The sequence below is a fragment of the Triticum dicoccoides genome, chromosome 5B (assembly GCF_002162155.2).
Source record: "Triticum dicoccoides isolate Atlit2015 ecotype Zavitan chromosome 5B, WEW_v2.0, whole genome shotgun sequence".
Classification (NCBI taxonomy): domain Eukaryota; kingdom Viridiplantae; phylum Streptophyta; class Magnoliopsida; order Poales; family Poaceae; genus Triticum; species Triticum dicoccoides.
The window spans coordinates 278,292,896-278,311,146 of NC_041389.1; the positions used below are offsets into that span (position 1 = coordinate 278,292,896).

Genomic DNA, 18,251 nt, shown 5'->3' on the forward strand with positions numbered 1-18,251 from the left:
GGCCGATCAAGCTCTTCTGTGACAACACTGGAGCTATTGCACTTGCCAAGGAGCCCAGGTTTCACAAGAAGACAAGGCACATCAAGCGTCGCTTCAACTCCATTCGTGAAAATGTTCAAGATGGAGACATAGAGATTTGTAAAGTACATACGGACCTGAATGTAGCGGATCCGTTGACTAAACCTCTCCCTAGAGCAAAACATGATCAACACCAGAATTCCATGGGTGTTCGATTCATCACAATGTAACTAGATTATTGACTCTAGTGCAAGTGGGAGACTATTGGAAATATGCCCTAGAGGCAATAATAAAAGCATTATTATTATATTTCTTTGTTCATGATAATTGTCTTTATTCATGCTATAATTGTATTATCCGGAAATCGTAATACATGTGTGAATAACAGACACCAACATGTCCCTAGTAAGCCTCTAGTTGACTAGCTCGTTGATCAATAGATAGTCATGGTTTCCTGGCTCTGGACATTGGATGTCATTGATAACGGGATCGCATCATTAGGATAATGATGTGATGGACAAGACCCAATCCTAAGCATAGCGTGAGATCGTGTAGTTCGTTTGCTAGAGCTTTTCTAATGTCAAGTATCTTTTCCTTTGACCATGAGATCGTGTAACTCCCGGATACCGTAGGAGTGCTTTGGGTGTATCAAACGTCACAACGTAACTGGGTGACTATAAAGGTGCACTACAGGTATCTCCGAAAGTGTCTGTTGGGTTGACACGGATCGAGACTGGGATTTGTCACTCTGTATGACGGAGAGGTATCACTGGGCCCACTCGGTAATGCATCATCATAATGAGCTCAAAGTAACCAAGTGTTTGGTCACGGGATCATGCATTACGGTACGAGTAAAGTGACTTGCCGGTAACGAGATTGAACGAGGTATTGGGATACCGACGATCGAATCTCGGGCAAGTAACATATCGATTGACAAAGGAAATTGCATACGGGGTTGATTAAATCCTCGACATCGTGGTTCATCCGATGAGATCACCGTGGAGCATGTGGGAGCCAACATGGGTATCCAGATCCCGATGTTGGTTATTGACCGGAGAGCGATCTCGGTCATGTCTACATGTCTCCCGAACCCGTAGGGTCTACACACTTAAGGTTCGGTGACGCTAGGGTTGTAGGGATATGTATATGCAGTAACCCGAATGTTGTTCGGAGTCCCGGATGAGATCCCGGACGTCACGAGGAGTTCCGGAATGGTCCGGAGGTAAAGATTTATATATGGGAAGTCCTGTTTCGGGCATCGGGACAAGTTTCGGGGTTATCGGTATTGTAGCGGGACCACCGGAAGGGTCCCGGGGGTCCACCGGGTGGGTCCACCTGTCCCGGGGGGCCACATGGGCTGTAGGGGGTGCGCCTTGGCCTACATGGGCCAAGGGCACCAGCCCCAAGGGGCCCAGGCGCCTAGGGTTAAGAAGGGGAAGAGTCCTAGGAGGGGAAGGCACCTCCTAGGTGCCTTGGGGGGGGAGGGAAACCCCCCTTGGCCGCCGCCCCCTAGGAGATTTGATCTCCTAGGGCCGGCCACCCCCCTAGGCCCTCCTATATATAGTGGGGGGAAAGGAGGGACTTCAGACCTCGGCCTTTGGTTGCCTCCTTCTCCCTCTCCAACACCTCCTCCTCCATAGCGCTTGGCGAAGCTCTGCCGGAGTACTGCAGCTCCATCAACACCACGCCGTCGTGCTGCTGCTGGTGCCATCTCCCTCAACCTCTCCTCTCCCCTTGCTGGATCAAGAAGGAGGAGACGTGGCTGTTCCGTACGTGTGTTGAACGCGGAGGTGCCGTCCGTTCGGTGCTAGGATCTCCGGTGATTTGGATCACGTCGTGTTCGACTACATCATCCCCGTTCTTTGAACGCTTCCGCTCGCGATCTACAAAGGTATGTAGATGCATCCGATCACTCGTTGCTAGATGAACTCATAGATGGATCTTGGTGAAACCGTAGGAAAATTTTTGTTTTCTGCAACGTTCACCAACATAATTTGCCAAGTGAGCTGAGTTGACAAAAAAAACCTCTATATTGAATTCGGACTCACCAATTCATGCCTATCGGCTAGACCGAACTACAAGAATATCTTGTAGACAGTTCATCGGTATAACCGACATGGACTACCCGGTCTGACCGATATGCATCATCCATGACATAGCCAATTCGGTGTCACTGATGGAACTAGATCGGCGTTACCGATTTCACTGATGAGAAACCTTTTTGTCATTGCATTCTGCATATTCAATTTCCTCTCCAGCTCCACTCAATGATTCTTATTCCTCTACTCGCATCTTAACTACATGCTGCTTTGTAGTGTATCTCAAGGACCAAACCTATTCGACTCATGCTCCATAAATACCCTTCTTGGAAATTGATGTCAAAGGGGGAGATAGAGCACATCAAAGCTTATCATATGAGCACATCAAATCTTATCATATGAGCACATCCAAGCTCTTCCAGGTGCTAGTAAAACAAGAGGAGAGAAGTCACATGTCTTTTAGAGGGGAAAGACATGTCAACATATTTGATCTTAGTTATTGTGATTGCATATCATTGTTACCATTTCTTGCATTTCTTCACCTCTGATTTTCTCTCACCCTACCTTCTCTTGTTATCCAACATCAAATTCTGGGGGAGAAAGAGTTCATATCTAAGGGAAGGAAATCTTTGGAATTCATTGCATATCTTTAAAGTCTTTGGGGACATGTCAGTATCTAAATAGAGTACCTAGTACTCGCCCATTACATGTCATCTCAGTCTTGGTACTCTTGTGGTTTTCTGAAATTGCTTTATCTAGAGCGTTCTTGTGTTATCTAACCTTGTTTTCTCAAGTCCACTTCTTCTAAAGCCAGCGCAAGACCACAAGGTAAGAATATGCATCATATTCATGCGCATGATGATCGCTTGCTGATGTACATATTGTTTGCAAGAAGGATCCATGAACATGGAGGTACACTTCCTTACATCCACATCATTTGCTCTGATGCATATAGCCAAGATGCATGTAACTCATTGCTTGCTCTGTCATGCCTATGCATTCACATGTTCTCACATTCCATCTTCACATGATTGCATACATGTAGGGGGGCCTATGCATGTTACATGTCTTTCCAAAGCTTTACTTATTACTCTTCATATATTTATCTAAAGATTTGATGTATGTTGTCATCAATTACCAAGCACAAGTGCTCCCTGGGTGATTTTGGTAATTAATGTCAACATATCTCTTGTTGGACTAATACTTTTACCTAGTGTATTTCAGATGAGTTCAACAATGGCGTGGTAAGCACAAGAGGATGTGGAACCCCTTCAAAATGCTGAGGGAAAAGATTGGCAAAAGCTCAAGACTCTTCATTTCTATTTTAGTGATCCAAGATCACATTGAGTCCATAGGGAAGTCAATACTATTAAAAGAAGATGAGGTGTTGCTTAATGGTCTACTTGCTCTATCGATATTGATCCAAAACCCTCAGCCACTTTCTCATTTCCACATTGTCCAAAACTCAAAGTCAAACTCGGCCCCACCAATTTGATCTATCCGGCGCCACCGAGTTCATATGACATAGCCACTGCCAGAAACCCTAGACAATTAGGTCACACCGATATGGATCTCGGTCTCACTGAGATGGCCCTGTAAACTCTATGTTACCTATTGCAATTATTTCGGCTCACCGAAATGTGCAATCGGTCCCACCGAGTTTGCTTGACCAACTCTCTGTTGTCTTATTGCTTCACTTCGGCCTAACCGAGTTGATGCAATCGATGGCCACCGAGATGAGGTTTTGCCCTAGCCCTAGCACATCGGTCCCAACGAGTTGATCCCGTCGTTCCCACCGAAATTCCTACCGTTCACATTTTGAACTAAATCGGTCTCACCGAGTTCTGCTATTCGGTCTGACCGAGTTGGGTCAAATGTGTGTAACGGTTGGATTTTGTGTGCAGGCTATATATACCCCTCCACCCCCTTCTCCATATGTGAGAGAGCCATCAGAACATGCCTACACTTCCACTACTCATTTTTTGAGAGAGAACCACCTACTCATGTGTTGAGACCAAGATATTCCAATCCAACTACTAGAATCTTGATCTCTAGCCTTCCCAAAGTCGCTTTCCACTCAAATCATCTTTCCACCATAGCCAAATCTGTGAGAGAGAGTTGAGTGTTGGAGGAGACTTACATTTGAAGCACAAGAGCAAGGAGTTCATCATCAACACACCATCTATTACCTTTTGGAGAGTGGTGTCTCCTAGATTGGTTAGGTGTCGCTTGGGAGCCTCCGACAAGATTGTGGAGTTGACCAAGAAGTTTGTAAGGGCAAGGAGAACGCCTACTTCGTGAAGATCTACCCGAGTGAGGCAAGTCCTTCATGGGCGATGGCCATGGTGGGATAGACAATGTTGCTTCTTCGTGGACCCTTCGTGGGTGGAGTCCTCCGTGGACTCGCGCAACCGTTACCCTTTGTGAGTTGAAGTCTCCATCAAAGTGGACGTGTGATAGCACCACCTATCGGAACCACGCCAAAAGTCTCGGTGTCTACATTGCGTTTGCACACTCCAATCCCATCCCTATACTTTCTTACAACTAGTATGATTTACTCCTTCTGCTGCTCATACTCTTGCCATGTTTGCTTGAAATGTATTGTGAATGTTTGAAACTTGTGCTAAAATTCCACCTCAACTTGAATAACTTAAAAACTGCTACTTTTGCTTGTTGAGGGTCTAATCACCCCCCCCCCCTCTAGACCCCTCTTCTCGATCCTTTTCACCGTGTATCCACCCTTGTTGACTTTGGATCTTGTATTTTCCCATTTGTATGTGGATTAAGCACATGTGTGACTGGATCTCGTTGATTTGAGTGTTTCCCCTCTCTTGTCTTCGTCGTGTTCTCCGGGAATTCCCCTCCAAATCGTGAAAGATCAGTCATTAGGGTTTCACCCTACATCAGTGAATTCCTTGCCCGTACCCCCATCTGCCATTGGAAATTTCCCTCTCCCAAATATGTCATTGAAAATTTGCACCGCTAACAGATATGCCACTATGGTCAGTTGGACAGTTAGTTGACCATCATATGGCACTTGAAAAGACGATTTTGCCCCGGTCGTTACTAGCATCCAGTACTGTAGCAACTACTTTTATAATAAAAAATTCCAGTTTTTTGAAATTGCAAACAAATTTTGAATTCCATTTTTTACGATTGTGAACATTTTCTAAAAAAAGTGAACAAAATTTGAAAAACATGAAAAAACTGTACTTCCATGGATTCGAATTTTATCTACTGTAGCATCCATGGATTCAAAAACATGAACCATTTTGTTCATGCTACAGTACAAAATTGTTCATGTTTTTCAAATTTTGTTCACTTTTTAAAAAAATTCACGATTCAAAAAAAATGTTTGGAATTCAAAATTTCAAATAAGGGCATTTTTCGTAAAAGTGGTCGCTACAGTACTAGTTGCTGCAGTAGTTTTCCCCGCAATTTCGGAACTACCCAAATATGTTCGGAATGCTATAGTGTTGGTCACAAGGAACGACCAGGGGCAAAAGCGTCATGACAGTCAACTAACGGTCAAACTGACCATAGTGGCATATCTGTACACGGTGCAAAGGGTACGGCAAGTTTTGAGTGGCATATATGAAATTCACCCGAGATATATTAGCCCCATCTCTATTTCGATTCTCGATAAAGCGATAGAAAATAAAGTCCCTGGGGATAAGCCAATCATCATCATCCGAGAAATCAAGACCAAACAACCACTGAATAAACTGTGATCTCCGCACAACGGCCATACACATTAACCAAAGTTCAATGATCATTAGAGGAAGTTGAAGTAAATTCAATGGCAACACAAAAGATTCTTGAAGGATGGTGCGGTCAGAAAACACCCTGCTATTCCAAAGCACCAGCAACCCACCTGAAGATACACAAAGTGATTAAAGCTACGAGGAACAAACATTTTGATGTCAGAATGATCGAATGACACTTTCTTAGTCTCTTAAAGACAAACAATGGAAGCCCACTTTCTTCAATTTTATTATGCAAAAACGGCCACCTAGCCTCAGAATTCAAGCCTCTAATGTTACAACACAAAATGTTCCATGACACTGACCCATACGACATTAAACTGGGTTAAAATACTGCAGCAACAGACACTGAAATAAAAAGGGGCCACACCACTAAAGGTGCACAAGATAACCAAAAACTAGACACGCCGCCCTCTCATAGTTAAGAATATCAATGATATTAACACTACGAAACGGAGGAGGAATCACAGGCCAAGCTCTCCAACCATTCTGCATCACGGGAGAAGCGGCGCGCTCCTCTTGCTGCTAGCCCTGGTCCATATTCTGCTGCTGCCAAGCATGCAGATCAAATTGCGGATGGATCAGGTTGGGAGATGCATTGGACAGTGGAACCGGCTCCTAGGTGCCCATCAAACCAGGGATAGTATGTCACCCATTCAAAATGTAAGCCGGAACCGACCAAGACCTTCCAAGACCATGAAACAAAGCCACTACTTGTGAACCCATCATCAAAAGCATGAGGGGGAGGTGGGTGAAGGGGAGGAGGAGAAGGTGGAGAGGAAGCCATTTATCTTCCATGCCCTGAATCAGCATCATCTTGCAGCTCATCTTCTTCCTCATCCATCTCTTCTTCTCCTATAGAGCCCAGAATTGGGGGACACCAAACCACTGATTCGGGCTTTGGCTCATGCTGAAATATTCCCTCTATGTAGGAGTCACGTAGCGGCACTTTGATTTTCTCGACCAACTCCTTCAGTGTCTTGTAATTTCCAGTGCCACGGTTGACTATCTCCTCAGGTGGCTCTCCTCTTAGAACGAAATCCACATACTGCAGAATCTCAGTTGAATAGTGCCCATATGACCTGACTTGGAACCCAAGGTCACTTCTGCTGTTCAGATTATGAAGATGATAATTACTGAACGACTCATCAACTTCCTTAAAAACATCTTCGAGACGGACTGCTTCTGCTGTGCTGACAATATAAGTAGCTATCGCAGATAAAAGCTCATTGGATATGATCCCTCTGCACTTGCACAAAACCTCCAAGTAATCTATCAGCACATGAGGACCGATTCTCACACTGCCTACTTTTCCTCTTGTGCAAAGATCGTTATAGCTTTCACCAGTCTTCAAAACCGTGCATGACGGGTCAGGGATGTAGTTCGGCCCTACATGTGCATCTGACTGTATTTCGAAGATACCAAACGGCCCATTCCACCCCTTCATGTACAAATTCCTTCCATAGAAAAAGAATGTTATCCAGTTCTTCTTGCACACAAATGTGAGGTGAAATGTGCCGTCCGCTGGTGTCGTGTAAACTTCGAAGCCCTCTCCAAGAATTGAAGAAATATCTTTCTGCATTCCATTGGCACGACACCATGAACGCATCCTTCTTATTCCTCTTCTATAGCTCCGACGGGTTGCTGGCAAATCATCTTCATCTATAACAATTGTTGCACTGTTTCCTGGACTCTGAAACCAATACAAAACCACAATATGAAGTACGTTGAGATATCACCTCTATAGAACTTAACAACAAATTGAGTAACACTTTGCTAACAGGAAAATGGAATTTTGAACTAGGAATATGTAAAACTATTTTTTTGGTTCTTTTCCATAAGGTACGAACAAAATTGAAGAAAAAAATTCTTATATGGTAGAGCCATCGCACCTTTCTAACTTTTGCAACGTCACTGTCAGCAGTAGTGTGCGGCCACACAGTATCTTGCTCCTGGAGAAAATCAAAAGAAAACATGCGTTAAATGATAAAATGTAAAAATTAATAAATAATTCAGTATAAGGTCATACTGCAGACTCGACGGCACTCCTCCAACATTTTGTGATTCTTCTATCTTGTCTCCTTGCTTCATGCTGCTTTCCAAACGATTTTATTTGTTGTTCTTCTTTGTGATAAGCCCATAGCGCTGCCTCTTTAAGTTCATTGTCCTGCTGGGTTCTTATCACCTGCATATCAGCAACAGCCACAAGGTTTTCACAAGATTAGATATTGTTGATCTAGATTGTATCTGTAAACCCAGTAAATTTGTCTTTGAACTTGAGTAACAGTATAAATTTCAATTCTGAACGATGCCGCCACTTAAACAAGGTTTAAGGTCCAATATGTCAATTGTTAGCCCCAAAATATATACCCATATATAAGAAAAATAGCCCATACTGGAATTTTTTCCAAACTCCATGTTAAGTGTTCTAATTTGCACTAACATGTACACACTATCTCTTAGATATTTCCTGCAATTAAAATATATAAACAATTCAATCACAACCTCTGATGTCAGTGTAGAACCGCTGATAAATTTTGTCTCAACTTCTGTTGTGAGTGCCTCTTCCAAGAGTGTTTTTCCTGTGCCAGGAGGCCCAAAAACCAAAACACCTTTGTAGGGCTTAGGAGGGTCCAGGCACATAGAGGCCTGGTCATAAGAGAAATTCAGCTAAGCCAATTCAAGTATCAAGAATACACAATAAGACGAATAAGAAAAACTACAGCTATTGATAGGACAGGCTAATTTTTAATCAATGTTCAGTAAACTGAACTCAGTTAATTCGTCTGAGTCATGGTTTCTATTGCAGAATCTGAACATTGGGCCCCCTAGTATTTAGTGCCAAACTTTGACATAAATTTAAACTAACAAATGTAAACAATATGTCACACAATTATATGGTAGGATTCCTCTTTCAAATACAAATCCAACGTGTACTTTTTGTAGCAATAAATCATATTTTGTTAGTTATATTAAAGGTCAAAGTTTGACCAAAAATACTAGGGGGGGGGGGGGCAATAAAAACCGGATGGAGGGAGTAAACTTCTAAAGTAAACTATAAACACGATCATGCTCATGAAATTCACTATGCTTTCATAATCATTTACACACTGAACATAAACTAGCATAAGCCCCAGATCTAAGCACAATTAGGTGAATACATATGTAGCCAATTACACATCATAATCTGCTAACAATTCCTGCGCCACTGGTTTAGTGACTTAAGTTTCAACATGTCAAGAATAGACAATTTCATTTCGAATGGCAATCTTCAATAAACACTAGCCATAAACATAAACCATCGCAAAAAGTGATAAACATAATGGGTCAATAAACATGTACTCATGCATAATAATTACTCCCTCCGTCCCGTAATATAAGATCATTTTGCAAGCTAAAACAGCTCGCAAAACGATTTTATATTATGGGACGGAGGAAGTAGAAGATTACTTAATACGAGTTCAGAAGATTTCACATTTAAGATCAAGAATAGACTCAGTTTTCGCCATGAATCAAATAATATAGGCAAAAAGATATGAGTTTATAGATTGTATGCAACCAGGTAAACACCTCCACAGGAGTTTAGCGGATTTAGCATTTAAGAGATTAAGAATAGATTCGATTTTCAGTTTGGATCAACCAACTAAAGGATATGAACCAATAGATGTAAGGGCATGTACAGAGGTTGATAAGACAGTCTTATCTTGAGTCTTACATGAGATGACAATAAAAGCATGTCTACAATGGATTATCATTTAGTCTTATCTTCAATAACTAACTATCCTAAAAACATTACGAGACATATTGTGCTAAGAGATCATCTCTTAAATAAGAGAAGACAAGCCTTTTCTTATGATTTCTCTCTCCTCCACGTCAACATTTATCCTACATGGCACCTCTAAGATAGCACCATTGTACATGCCCTAAGCAACCAGGTAAACCGTGTTCACACTTATTAGTTATATTTATACTGGTTTAGGATCATTTTTAACCTCATGTTTCTCTATTTATACTGGTTTAGGATCATTTTTAACCTCAAGTTTCTCTACTAGAGTAATTGTCGAAGGAAAATTACTCAGTAACAACTACATCACATCATATGATCACTAACTACAGATGTTGACATTTAACGTTAACGCAAATAAGATACAAAAAAAATTAACGATAAGTATTCCTATATTAAAATAGCACCCCAGCGAAGAAATAAGAAATCCATATTTGAAACAAGTTATTGCCCCCCTTGCTTTTTACAAATTAAGAAACTCTTATGTAGGACTTAAATGCCGTCTAGGGTCGCATGGCATGTCAACAAAAAATATTGAACTGTACCGTTAAATCCAGCAGAAAAGCAACATTTACCCTTAATAACTTGACATGAGAAAAATGCTCCGGTATCCATGTTGGAAGGGCAACAAGCTCATGCACTGTCCTCTTGATATCCTTAAGCAGCCAACCATCATCGAATTCCACTCCAATTCCATCAAGAGGAACAGTAGAAGATATAAAATTGCGGGCACACTCATGTATCGCCACATTCTGAAGATAAGGGACTTGTGAGTTTGAATAGAAATATAGGAGCGGCAGCTAGTATCTAGGGTGGCAGGGAACAGATAAGAAGGTAGGAATTTAACTAAGCTAATACCTTCAGAGTTTGTGTTTGAGAGAGATTCTTAGATGTAATAACCTGCCCCTTCAACCTCTCGATGGCTACATCCAGACTTCACAAAATTGCAGAGAATAGTAAAATGTCAGGATTTTTTTTTAACAAATACACCAATTATGACTGAAATTTGAGTACCTCTCCTGTGCAATGATAATTCTGTCACCCTTCATATATGGAAGAACAGTTGATGACAGATAATGACTTCTAGCCCATCGATAACCTTTGCCACTTCTGCAATATGCAATGAACTAATTGAATATTAATATTGCCTCACCTTGTTGTGTATTAGGGTTGGGGTAAAGTAGGGGAAGGGCTCTCGCCCCTAAGGCAAGATAGAGGAGGAGTTGTGTGAAAAAAAAAAAAACTGCAGAGTAAGCAAACATGGAATATTTCCTAACCATCATTTGAATTTTCATGAAGTGGAGGAAATGTTGCAGCATGATTAGACGCAGACAGCAGGTTATGTATTGCAGCATGCCTGAGCTCTGCACACATGTGGCATGATGGTTAATACACGGTTCTCACAAAAGTAAAACATCAAATTTAGGTAAATACCATTACTGCCAGGTTTGTTGGTCAACATCCTTCCAGGATGTGAATTTGAATTCCGTGGATCAATATTATGACCTGTAAAAGATAACACGGATCATTCACATAGTCAAAACCAGATGATTTCCGGCGCATTGCTGCGGGAACTCTCAGATGTTGCTATGAAGTATTGTTACGCACCAAACACAAATTCTATGAAGGGTTGCAACTACTCCCTCCGTAAAGAAATATAAGAGCGTTTAGATCACTACTTTAGTGATCTAAACGCTCTTATATTTCTTTACGGAGGGAGTATTTAGGAATTAGAGGGTGCGTGAGAAGTACCTTTTTCTGTACTGCTCGTTAGCTGCTGCGGCACTTCAGCTATTGATAACCTTGACTTTACATCCTGCATAGTTTCAATTGTTAGTATGTATCGCAAATATGCAAAGCTTGAGCATCATTCCATCAATAGAACGAGTTGCAAGACAAAAAGTACAGATGGGAGACACATAGAGCCATGTACACGAGATCGGTGTGGTGTGATCACACGAGCGGAGCAGAAATATGGGGTGCTCACACACGCAGAACATATGTTCAGTAAGAACGGAATATAGACAAAACGCAAATGAATATGCTGGTGAAGGCAAAATTATACAAGGTCATAAACGTATTTCATGCGTTAGCCAATTTACCATGATAGTACATATATCTTATTTCCTGGCAAATGTAATGGAATCCTACCAAGTTCATTTAACCGTATTCCATTTTTCATAGCAGTTGAAATGGTAAAGTATAATATTTTACCAGTAAGCATGGTAAACCATAATCTCGATGCTTATTGATAGAATCCTCTGCAAAATCAAACAAACATGCATTACATTGAAAGGAATACAATGAATAACTTCAGGAAATTTCGTCAAATCAAAACATACGGAAAACATTCAAGTTGAGGGTGTGGTTTGCAGTTGTTGTGCCGCCCCTGGTCGATCCAATGAGGGATCCGAACCTCGCCATGCCCCTAAGCCGCAAAAGAGACTGCATCTTCTGACGTTTTAATAAAACCTGTTCAGGTTAATGCGATAAGCGCTAGTCGTGATCTGCGCTCGAATTGTAGAACAGCACAAGGTGAGAGTAGGGACGACTCACCGGATCAAACTGAATGGATCGGGGTTTGAGTCCTGCTTCAGCACTCACGCGACGTGACGGCTAGTCCGATCGGAGAAGCCCAAGACGCCGGCAGAGTAATCTGGAGGCGGTGGATTCCGACGGCGGGAGAGGGGAGGCACGCGACGTGAATGCGGGTGAAACAAACCCCAATCGCAGGCGGAACCTTCGCGGGGCTTCTAGAAGCACAGCTTGCCGGATTACAGGCACAGCGGCGGGGGTTGGGGAGAACAGCGGGCGAAACGGCGGGTGTGGAGGGCAGGGACTGTGTTTGGTATGGCCTGACCTGGAGCGTCCCTGGAGGGCTCGATCTTGTTTGGAAGCAGATCTGATGAGTGGCCCGGGCTCGAGGAGTTTGGAAGCCGATCAGTTTAGCTCACGCTTCTAGTACATGGGAGCCCAGCGCGTAGCAGCACTAGCATGCAGGAACGGCCACGGACGAGTCGCCCACTAGTTAACACCTCGCGGCGGCATTTCCTCCCAAGCAATTTACTCAATCACGCCTCTTATCGTGCCGCCAAGCACGCTTAACAGCCTTAATAAATTGGAGAGGGCGTTTCTATGGTCCGACGTGGACAAGACAACGGGAGCCAAATGCAAAGTGAATAGGAAAATGGTTTGTAGACCTAAGGAGTATGTGGGTCTTGGGGTACTCAACACCGGTAAATTTGCGCGTGCCTTACGACTACGATGGTTGTGATACGAATGGAAGGCGCACCACAAGTTGTGGGTGGGTTTTGGTAATCCTTGCACTGACGACGACCTGGAGTTTTTCTATGCCTCTACAACTATCACCGTTGGTGACGGTGCTAAGAATCCGTTCTGGGACTCTCCTTGGCTGTTTGGGCGAAAGCCCAAGGATATTGCACCGTTAATCTTCAAGGCCCCAAGGAGAAAAAATTGAAAGGTACGGGAGGCTCTTAAGGGAAATGCTTGGATTCTCAAAATCAATCCCAACACCGTTGTCACCGTAGGCCACATTCGCGAATTCTTTACTCTCTGGATGCTTGTCCATAACTTCCACCTTGATGGGCAAGCCGAAGATGATATCATTTGGAAACACGCGAATGATGGGATCTACTCGGCGGCCACCGCGTATAAGGCTGAATTCCTTGGTTTGACTCTCTCACTCATGGACCGCATGGTTTGGAAGGCTTCCCCCCCCCCCTCCCAAGGTTAAATTCTTTGCTTGGTTAGCTCTACAAGACCGTATTTGGACCGCCGATCGGTTGGAGAGGCGCGGTTGGGCAAACTGTGGCATTTGCCAACTATGCAAGAGAGAACAAGAAACGGGGCCTCACCTCTTCTTCAAGTGTCGGTACACGCTTAGACTATGAAGATCTATCATCGAGAAGCTTGGGCTACCGCGCGTCAACACCTCTGAGTGGCATCTTGATGAGTCCGTCAACGAGTGTGGGACAAACGAACTGATAAACGCAACCCACACTGGCATGCCATGACCTTCCTCATCATGCTCATCTCATGGACCGTTTGGAACGAGCGGAATGCTAGAGTATTTCGTCAAAAATTTGCTGCACCGCCTGTTCTCCTTAGATCCATTCTTGAAGAAGCAAAGTTATGGGTTTCTGCCTGCGCAAAGAAACTTGGGTCTGTAATTTTGTGCGGGTAATTCTCATGCCGTTTGTGTGTGGGGTTATGTAAAACTCTAAACTCTATTCTCCCCTTATTTAATAGATGAAGCAAATTTTATGCCTTCATTTCGGAAAAGAAAGGCAGTACTCTGCGCCGGTCGACCGGCCCAAATCCTGCCGGTCACAGCACGAGCGTCGGATCAGATCCCAATCAACAGATAGGATGCTGGCACAATCGTCTTTCTTTCTTGTTTCTCCTGCAAAATGTGTGGCCACGCCTGAGGGAAAAACAAGCAACACGCCGCCAGCGCCGAGACGACTCCTCATAGCTCCATCTTCGCGAGCTCGAAGCAACACTACACCTCTGCTTGCCTCCATTCACCGTCGCTTGCCGCACAGACACACAGGCTGGATGCAGCTCCGTCGGTCCTGGCCAAAAATAAATCCGTCCACAGCGTTGTATGCCTTTGCAGCTCGACGTGCCTCCACAGCACCGCCGAGGGTGGGGTTCCAACAACGCCACCGGCCACCGTCAGCGCGCCGCACACCCGTCGCAGTGTTAGATTTAATCTTGATTCATGTATCTGCATAGTTAGTTTTCGTATTGCATGTAGCTAAGTGTAGTCAGTGCCGGCAAGATGTACGTGTGAGACGTACAAAGACGGCGAGTGGTTGGCACAGCTGCAGAGTATGCAAGGAGAGATGTAGTGCCGTGACACGCAGCGTACACGTGAGATGCCGGAGGGCCATGAGAAGCGGCTGCACCACTCATTGGACGTAGAGGATGTTGAGTTTGTTGCTGCATGCATCAAGTGGTTAGCTAGCTTCATGGGTGAGTTTGTTAGGCCCTGTTTGGTTTATAAGTCCTAGGACTTTTTTTAGTCCCAAGTGCCTAAAAAGTCTCTACTTGTTTGGTTCGTGGGACTTATAAGTCCCTATAAGACCATATTACAACTATAAGTCCCTATAAGACTCTTCTTAAGAGTCTTATTTCATAAGTCCCAAATGCCCACTTTAAGTCCCTATAAGTCCCTCCTGTTTGGTTCAGATGAGACTTATAGGGACTCTTTTAAGTCCCTAAACCAATAAGTTCCTGAAAACAAACACCATCTTAGTGCATGGCTTAGGATAAGTGAGTAGTTGGCCGAGTCATCCATCTCGTGGAGTGATTTCAGGGAGTGGATGTAGTGGTGTGAGTTGGTGGCACAAGGTGCCTGAGCCCTGTATATATGCACTACTTTCAGTCAATGAAAAGAGGAGGCCGTGAGGGCTCTGGTAGAAAAGATGTAGTCTCTCGTGTGAACCAAGGTGCTGACCTCTTCGCAAAGTTATTAGTCGGTTTCTCGCTTGGTTGTGTGCGTGTGTGTGTTCTTGAGAGAAGATAGAAAGAAGAGAGAGAGCTGTGTGAGGCAGCTTGAGGTGGAAGAAGAAACGGCGCTGCGACAAGGAGGAGGCGCCAACAATTGGCATCAGAGCCACGCTGATCCATGGCGGCGACAACGATGCCGGCGGCTATGGTGACCGGCGTGGCGGTGACGGAGGCGACGGCTACGGCGATGGTGACGCAACGGACTCCATGTGAGGTGGAGAACGTCGGCGCGAGGTGGAGGCCGTCGGCGGCGAGACGCCGCTGGTAGCCGGTTGCGGTGTGATGCCGCTAGGAGGAGACGGTGGTGCGATGCTCCCACGACGTTGGTGCGATGTCGTTACAAGGAGACGCGGTGTGACGCTGCTAAGAAGATGTACGGTAGCGCGATGCCGTCACTCGAGTCGGTGCGATGCCGATGACGGTGGTGCAATGCCATCATCATCATGAAGAGTTGGTGCGAAGCCAATGTTGTGGTGCGATGTCGCAAGATGATGATGGTGTGGTGATCGGCGTCGCGAGGACGTCATCCATGATAAGATGGTCCATGGTGACCGGCGCTGCGACGGCATCAACAACGTCAAGTGTCGGCGGCGCTATGATGGCATCGTCAAGTGGCAGCGGGTGATCCACGTTGAAGATTGTGATGATTGGAGAATCAAGATTAGAGGGGAAATGTTAGACTTAATGTTGATTCATGTAACCGCATAGTTAGTTTTCGTATTGCATATAGCTAAGTGTAGTCAGTGCCCGCAAGATGTACGTGTGAGATGTACAAAGACGGCGAGTGGTTGGCACAGCTGCAGAGCATGCAAGGAGAGATGTAGTGCCGTGACACGCAGCGTACACGTGAGATGCCGGAGGGCCGTGAGAAGCGGCTGCACCACTCATTGGACGTAGAGGATGTTGAGTTTGTTGCAGCATGCATCAAGTGGTTAGCTAGCTTCTTGGGTGAGTTTGTTAGTGCATGGCTTAGGATAAGTGAGTAGTTGGCCAAGTCATCCATCTCGTGGAGTGATTTCAGGGAGTGGATGTAGTGGTGTGAGTTGGTGGCACAAGGTGCCTGAGCCCTGTATATATGCACTACTTTCAGTCAATGAAAAGAGGAGGCCGTGAGGGCTCTGGTAGAAAAGATGTAGTCTCTCGTGTGAACCAAGGTGCTGACCTCTTCGCAAAGCTAGTAGTCGGTTTCTTCCTTGGTTGTGTGCGTGTGTGTTCTTGAGAGAAGATAGAAAGAAGAGAGAGAGAGTTGTGTGAGGCAGCTTGAGGTGGAAGAAGAAACGGCGCTGCGACAAGGAGGCGGCGCCAACACGCAGCACCCCGTGCACCGCCGTGCAGTTTTCGTCGTCGCCGCTCGCCGTTCTTCGGTTGAAGCTTTTTCAAAAGCCGGTTGTAGCTTTCTCACCGTAGGTTGCAGCTTTTTGCGCCTGAACGGAGGCCGACCTCCAGCTACCCCATCTCCGTTGAAGCTTTTTCATAAGTCGGATGTAGCTTTCTCAGTCGTCGGGCGTAGCAGTTTAAAGTGATGGTTGCAGCTCCTTCGCACGCAAGTTGAAGCCCCTAATTTCTCTGGTTCCAGCAAAAAACAGAACTGGCTGTAGCATTTTGCGTTCATGGTTGTAGCTCCGCTGCGCAACGGTTTCAACACCTGCTTTCTTTGGTTCCAGAAAAAATGGCGCCTGTTGTAGCAATTGGCGCCACCGATGGCAGCTCTACCAAGTAATAGCTTCGCTGTAGCAGGTTGTAGCATTTCCATGCAGCACGTCGGCACCTTGCATCTTCGCCGGAATACAACGGCCGTAGTTGAAGCATGTGGCCGCAACCTCCCGCCACCACCGTTCCCAGCATCCCTACATAGCCGTTGTAGACCGGAGAGGAAGAAGGTGTTGGTTGTGCGCCTTGCAGGTTCTGCAACACAGAGCCGCTGGAGAGAGAGAGAGAGAGAGAGAGAGAGAGAAGAAGAAGACGAACCAGAGAAAAACGGAATGGAGGAGAAAGCAGTGCGTAGGCATAAGGAAGAAAGGAGTAAATAGCATAAAACTACTACTTTACAGGCTAGGGTTCCAAAAAACTACCGGTTTTTAACTTTTCTCAGATAACTACCAAGTCAGGGGTCGGCTGTTTCAAAAAACCCAAATTGTTGAATGCTTATCTATTGACCGTGATTATGACAGGTCGGACCCACACCTAAACGAAATGTTAGTTTGACCGTTTGTATGACCTTTAGCTGACATGTGGGGCCCACATGTCAGTGTCTCTTCTCATCTAGTCATCTTCTACTCTCTGCCTCCCTTCTTCTCCTCCACTCTTCCTGCCCGCGAAGGAACTGCCATGGCCGCCGGCCACACTGCCCACGTCGCCGTCCTATGCCAGGTCCGGCCGCCGCCCTATGCCACGTCGCTCCCCCCTGGGGCTCCAGCTCGGGTCGCCACGCCGGAGCGTGCCATCGGAAGCTGCCTGGGGCGCCACCGGCCATGGGGCTCCAGCTCAGGTCACCGCGCCGCCGCCCCGTGATGGGGAGCCGCCTGTGGGTCGCGGCCCGCCATAGGGCCGTCGGGGATCACTGCCCTCCATGGGGAGCTGGCGTCCTCGCAGGCGGCCACTGGCCCGATGGCCCGACGGGGTAGTCGCTGCTGCGGCCACTGGCCCGATGGCCCGACGAGGTGTGATGCCGCTAGGAGGAGACGGCGGTGCGATGCTGCCACGACGTTGGTGCGATGCCGTTACAAGAAGACGCGGTGTGACGCTGCTAAGAAGATGTACGGTAGCGCGATGCTGTCACTCGAGTCGGTGCGATGCCGACGACGGTGGTGCGATGCCATCATCATCATGAAGAGTTGGTGCGAAGCCAATGTTGTGGTGCGATGTCGCAAGATGATGATGGTGTGGTGATCGGCGTCGCGAGGACGTCAGCCATGATAAGATGGTCCATGGTGACCGGCGCTGCGACGGCATCAACAACGTCAAGTGTGACGGCGCTGCGATGGCGTCGTCAAGTGGCAGCGGGTGATCCACGTTGAAGATTGTGATGATTGGAGAATCAAGATTAGGGGGGAAATGTTAGACTTAATCTTGATTCATGTATCTACATAGTTAGTTTTCGTATTGCATATA

At 45.5% G+C, this 18,251-nt stretch overlaps 1 protein-coding gene across 2 annotated transcripts; it reads right to left on the bottom strand.

The window, feature by feature from the left end:
• Positions 1 to 6,026: 6,026 nt before the first annotated feature.
• On the bottom strand, positions 6,027 to 12,546 carry LOC119308406. 2 transcript variants are annotated; one of them, XR_005150087.1, is made up of 9 exons: positions 12,162 to 12,546; positions 11,948 to 12,050; positions 11,820 to 11,866; positions 11,358 to 11,421; positions 11,040 to 11,111; positions 10,883 to 10,969; positions 10,620 to 10,715; positions 10,464 to 10,539; positions 10,297 to 10,357 (listed from the first exon to the last, which is right to left on the bottom strand). XR_005150087.1 is itself a non-coding variant. In XM_037584537.1 (8 exons), the coding sequence occupies exons 2-8, from the start codon at positions 10,652 to 10,654 to the stop codon at positions 6,609 to 6,611; spliced, it is 1,554 nt and encodes a 517-aa protein (XP_037440434.1). In that variant the 5' UTR covers positions 10,655 to 10,715; positions 10,883 to 10,969; the 3' UTR covers positions 6,027 to 6,608. The 2 variants fall into 2 exon arrangements, 1 of the variants encoding a protein (XP_037440434.1); XM_037584537.1 differs by lacking the exons at positions 11,040 to 11,111; positions 11,358 to 11,421; positions 11,820 to 11,866; positions 11,948 to 12,050; positions 12,162 to 12,546 and adding exons at positions 6,027 to 7,514; positions 7,714 to 7,773; positions 7,851 to 8,006; positions 8,327 to 8,470 and having other exon boundaries at positions 10,181 to 10,357.
• Between the last annotated feature and the right edge of the window lie 5,705 nt (positions 12,547 to 18,251).